Here is a 5,666-nt window from a genome sequence, read left to right as displayed (position 1 = left end):
AAAGATGAGGTAAGTAAATTAATATATTTTCGAAAAATAAATATCGATTATTTTTATGCCAACAACTCCGTTTGCTCTTTTCGCAGATACTTTCTTTTTTCTGTACGCCAATTCCGGATATAGTAAAGCTCTTTGGTCTGGATAACAAACTTCTACATTTTCAGCTGAATATTTGTCTGCGCAATATCCACTGAACATACATACTATAGTATCCAGTACAATTTTTGCCTAAATTTTCGAAGTAATCAATTAGAATATTGTTGCATAAATAACTAAAGTCTGTCCAGCAAGAGAATATATCTACTATTTTGACAGACAATATTCAACAAAGCAAAAGAAAAAAATACATATTTCTCAATTATTAGTATGGCAGACATCTATCTCAGCTATAGTGTAGACTAAAAAGTTTTTAAAATGCTTCTTAAATATTTAAAAAGGTACATGATTAAATATAATACGTCAAGAGGAATGTTGTGTAGAATTCAATTTTCACATACAGGGTGGCGCCTCTCATACGCCGCGGAGGCTCCAAGGAGAACGACAGTTTGTATTGAAATGAAATTTTGTGAGCATATGTAGGTTAATTCAGAGCACTTTTTAAAAATATAGAGAGTTCAACAGGGTGTCCCCAAAAAAAGTAACATATCAAAGTTGTGTTTTTTATAATGGAACACCCTATATATTAATTGATTTTCGGATTTTGGGAGAAAAATAAAGGTGAGTTGTATAAGAGACGTATATGACTAAAAGGTAAACTTTTTGACATAATTAACATTTTCTAGAAATAAAGAACAATTTTTAAATTACAATAAAAGCTACCTAAATTGGAATTTACCCGGTATAGCCTAATATGTAGTTAAATTAACTATTGTACTTTAAATAAAATTAAAACTTGATCCAAAAAGTTATACAGAATTGGTGAGACAAAATTAATATTGAACATTGGACACCTTTAAAAGCATGTTACTTTTTTATTTTAAACGGAACACCCAGTATATTACTCCCATATTCAAATATTCAATGGGGAATTCATGTCTCTTCAAAATACTATTAAGGTTTCCTACCCCTCAAACAAAGATTTTCCTAGATATTTTCATTTACATGATTTGATCTGAGCAGATCTTTAGTATTTGATAAAATCTAGGTGGCTGTGATATCTCTGACGTTACTTCAACATAGCTGTCTAGTTAGTCCAACCCTAACAACTAATTATCATTTTGTGTCAGTGAAAACAAAAAAAATTCTCAGAAATTTCCCGCAAATGCAAACTTATCCTACATCAGAGAGAATTGATATGATTCTATTAGTTGATGAATGCAGTGTGCAATCACCAATTAAATGCTCCTGATTTTATCTAGTCTGTTTTTTTATGGGGATATGTTAAAGGCAGTGTTTATAAAACTCGACCAACTATTTGTCGACAACATGAGAGAAATTATTGTAGCTGTTTTTCAAGGTAGAACTCCACATATGCCTTTTAAAATGAAAAGATCCTTTTGAAAAAACAATCATTTTATGCAGTTAACAGAAAAAAAAGCATTTTGAGCATATGATCTCATCTAGCTAATTTTTGTCACATAATTATAGATTTATATCTAGTTTTAATTCTGTAATAATTAAAATATGTTTTAAACGTGTATATTTTTATTACCGTTGAGTATTTTACTCTAGAATCTTTAATTTTTGTTAAATTAACAAAAGGTATACCCTAGATTTTTTCAAATAATTAAGATTTACTGACGCAAAATCATAAAAATTAAAATATCTAGAAAAATATTAGTCTGAGGGGTAGGCAACCTTAATAATATTTTGAAGATATATAAATTCCCCATAGAACAGCGGAAAATATACTGAGTGTTCCATTTAAAATATAGGAGTAACTTGCTTTTAAAAGTGACTAATGTTCCATATTAATTTTGTCTCCCCCTGTATAACTTTTCGGGTCAAATTTCAATTTGGTTTAACATACAATGGCTACTGTAATTAAATATCAGGCTATAAAAGGGCAACTAAAATTTAGGTAGCTGTTATCGAAATTTAAAATTTACTCTTCATTTTCACAAAATGTGAAATATGTCAAAATCCTTAAATTTTAGGTATATGCTTCTTTAGTAAAACTCACCTTTATTTCATTCCTAGAATCCGAAAATTAATTAAGATAGAGGGTGTTCCATTAGAAAAAACACAACTTTGATGTGTAACTTTTTTTGGGGACACACTGTATAATTCTAAATATTTTTAAAAAATGCTCAGTTAATCTACATATGCTGCCAAAATTTAATTTCGATATAAACTACCGTTCTCCTTGGAGCTTCCGCGGCGTATGAGAGGCGCCCCCCTGTATTAATTAATTACCCAGTAATATTTTAACTATTTTCGATTTGTCTTGTTTGATTTTTTATGTATACTATATTTTTTTTGATGGACAAACTACAGGGTGATTCACAGCCATGGTACGTTAGACGCTTATGGACTGATCAGACTTGCTAAATTTCTGAAATTATCATGGTAACAAAATTCTTGAAATGAAATTAATAGAATTACCAATTTTTAAATAGCTGTAGTTAAGAAACCATGTTTAGGTATAGGAACATGATATATGTCGTTTAAAAACAATTTTTTAGTGTTTTGTTTTTTTAAATAATATACATAGGGTTGAATTTAAAATGACAAAGGTTTGAGTAATTTGATAACAAACGGATATAAATAATATTTTTGCTCACGCACTGTGTAATATCCAATCAGTTAATTTAGATAGATCGAATATAACGATTTACGTTAACCTATAACCCAAATATCAACTTTAAAAATGTTCAGTTCATAATTTTACCAATAGTTATTCACGATCATGTTTTTGTCAATTTTACGCATGTTTTATTTTTTACCTCAAAAACTATTAGAGATAGATATAGGTTAGTATAATAGAAAAATTATGAGATATCAAAGTAGTTTCCAAAAATGTAATAATATACAGGGTGTTCCATTTAAAATAAGAAAGATGCTACCAGTTTTCAAATGATGCGGCAACATGGTAACACTGAAAATATTTTAGATAGATGGAACAGGTGCCTTTATGTAAAAATCCAAATTTTCAAACAAAAATCTATCTCCGGTTCTCCGAAAACGTTTAACGTGCCATCGCCGTGAATCACCCTATATATCAAATGCGTACCTTTGTTAAATCTGTAGCAGTACATTCTATAAAAACATTTTTAGTATTTAAAGTTATTTTTGAATTATCAGAGTTAATTATAGGAGGTAACGACAATACTACTCCATTGAAGTCTGTGATCACAGGATATAAAGCTTGATCCTTAATTATTGGTAAATACTGCTTTAATTGTGCGTGATTCTAAAACAAAGTTGTAAACTAAACACTGGCAAACGTTTTCTTTTAACTTACTGCATATAAGGTCATTAATCCTTCAGCTGTATATTCCTGAGCCTCATTCAAAGGAACAAATTTAATATCTTGTGGTGCCTTAGCCTCGTATGTAAATGGCCCTTGAATAGTATCGTAATCATGAGTTCCTATAATATTTTTCCAAAATTACTCAAAATGATCAAGGCTATTGTAAAATGCTCATGTATTTATTTTTGGAGAGCGTTTGTTCCCCTACGTCGAACAAGACTAGACAAGCAGATTTGAGCAAAAATAATTGAAAAAAGAACATAGATTGGAAAATAATCAGTTGCTTTTCCAAGTTTTAATCTGAATTTTCTTTTATTTTCTTATTATTCTCAAGGAAAATGAAAATTTCAAGAACATTCAGAACACAAATATGAAAAAATTGAGAACAAATATACAGTAAAACACTAAATCACCACAATACACCAAAACACTTTTACTTTTACACTGGACGCGCGTTTCGCTAACCGCTTTGGTGTATTGTCGTGATTTAGTGTTTTATTTTGCTGTGTAACACCAAAGGTTCCAACCCTCTACTGTAATAACTATTAGTGAAAATACTATTTTTGTAAAAAGATTTGTTATTTAGATTCAAAAGTAAAGAATCTTGTTTGTGCTTAAATATGCTTGTTAGTGCTCATACATGCTCTTATAAGGGAACATTCCTACACATCATCCTGAACGTTCACAAATATTCCCTGGGTAATTATATACAGACCTATGGCTACCAAACTCCTTTTTCGACAGATATTTTGATGCAACTTATCTTGCAAATCAATAAAACTCATATAAGAATCGCACGTGAAAGTAATGTTCCTAAGAATAGCACCAACTATATAAGGTCTAACGTTCGCCACAGAAGGATTGACATTTATTTTTAAGGGAACGTTTATTCCGGAACCCACTGTCCGAAAAACTGGAGCATTCAAACTAAAGGAAATAACAAAATTAACTTGCTGATGCTGTGCATTCAAATTCACGGAGAAAACATACCTTCCCTGGAAGATTTTAATGCCTAATACCAGTCCTTCTATGCAAAGTAGATCGTACCTGTTTGCTGGTATATCGATTCTATAAATTATCTCTTCCGAGGCCCCCTCGACTGATCTCGATTCGTCGCCTTGTTCTCTGGCGATCATTTGTCTCTCGGTTGTCTGAAATACAAAATCCCTATCGTATGAATTAAATTAGCGTTAGATACGTACGATATCGTCTAATTCCAGGCCGAATTCGAAGCATACTTTCTGAAACTCTTCGTCGGCTAAAAAAACAGAACTTAAAAATCTAACCTAAAAGATAAAAACAACTTACTGTAGGTTTTTTCTAAATATCGAAAGAGGAGATCTCTTTTTACGGCTATCGTAGGCATCTTAAATAATTTATAAATTCGGAAAATTAACTATTTAAATACTGTTATTGGAATAAAATTGAAAAAAGAAATTAAAACCACATTACTTCAAAAAACTTTTTTTTAATTTTTTTTTACCGATTCACCGACAGGTAGCGCGCCGGTCGTGACACCCGTTGACATTTGGTATGGTTGCCAACTTCATATTTGAATATTATAAACATTATAAAGTCTCTAGATCTAGGGAGTAGTGATGGGCATTTTTTTTTAGTGAATCGAATCACACGATTCAATTTCTCATAACGAATCGACTTTTACGATTCCTTCACTTCAATGAACTAGATACAATTACGTAACACAGTAACGATATTTTTTTGCAGAGAACTTTCTAATCCAGAGATATAGACTTAAGTCCATATCTGTGTTCTTATAGCTTGCATTTTATGCTCAGGATGTTTGCAATGTTTGTTTAGGACTTTTATTCGAGTCTAAATATTGAACCCTACTATTATAAACAGGTATACGGTCTGCATAACTATGAAGACGGCATGAAAATCTAGTTTATTTTACCACTAATACATAAAATTAGTATAATAGAAGATTAATATTAAAAAAAATTATATGTGCACTATGTGCGCATCATAGATGTGCGCATATTTGAAGTGAAACTTCTTACTGACAGTTCTTACGTTGAAAAGGGTAATAAATAATTTTCAACTTTTACAAAATTTGTATTAAAATGACCGTCTGTCCGTCGAGACTCAGTTCGGATAGTTCTATCCATGTGCAGAATTTAGTTTAGACATGTCTAGTACTTTCAAGTACCTAAAACATAAATATTCACTTAATTTAGTTAAAAACTTGAAGCATCTATTTAAAAACATAATAAAAGTCATAATTGGGGGTGAA

The 5,666-nt window shown here is 30.7% G+C and overlaps 1 protein-coding gene across 1 annotated transcript; it reads right to left on the bottom strand.

Moving 5' to 3' along the window:
* Nucleotides 1–18: 18 nt before the first annotated feature.
* On the bottom strand, nucleotides 19–4,922 carry LOC115890811 (phenylalanine--tRNA ligase beta subunit-like). The gene is made up of 7 exons (XM_030911161.1): nucleotides 4,721–4,922; nucleotides 4,615–4,670; nucleotides 4,403–4,563; nucleotides 4,128–4,339; nucleotides 3,404–3,531; nucleotides 3,173–3,352; nucleotides 19–228 (listed from the first exon to the last, which is right to left on the bottom strand). Exons 1-7 carry the CDS (start codon nucleotides 4,776–4,778, stop codon nucleotides 19–21), a joined length of 1,005 nt encoding a protein of 334 aa, XP_030767021.1. The 5' UTR covers nucleotides 4,779–4,922.
* Between the last annotated feature and the right edge of the window lie 744 nt (nucleotides 4,923–5,666).

This window comes from Sitophilus oryzae, unplaced genomic scaffold (genome assembly GCF_002938485.1).
Source record: "Sitophilus oryzae breed Bouriz unplaced genomic scaffold, Soryzae_2.0 scaffold_927_pilon_pilon, whole genome shotgun sequence".
In the NCBI taxonomy this organism is placed as follows: Eukaryota; Metazoa; Arthropoda; class Insecta; order Coleoptera; family Curculionidae; genus Sitophilus; species Sitophilus oryzae.
This window is presented reverse-complemented; position numbering and strand designations above follow the sequence as displayed.

What these genes read in the sequence shown, in the direction of transcription:
- LOC115890811 (XM_030911161.1), bottom strand. Translation starts at nt 4,778, where the DNA reads ATGCCTACGATAGCCGTAAAAAGAGATCTCCTCTTTCGATATTTAGAA. An exon ending in AAGGAGTTTGGTAGCCATAG is followed by an intron (nt 3,532 to 4,127) that starts GTCTGTATATAA and finishes AAAATATTATAG; the next exon opens with GAACTCATGATTACGATACT. An exon ending in GATTAATGACCTTATATGCA is followed by an intron (nt 3,353 to 3,403) that starts GTAAGTTAAAAG and finishes ACTTTGTTTTAG; the next exon opens with AATCACGCACAATTAAAGCA.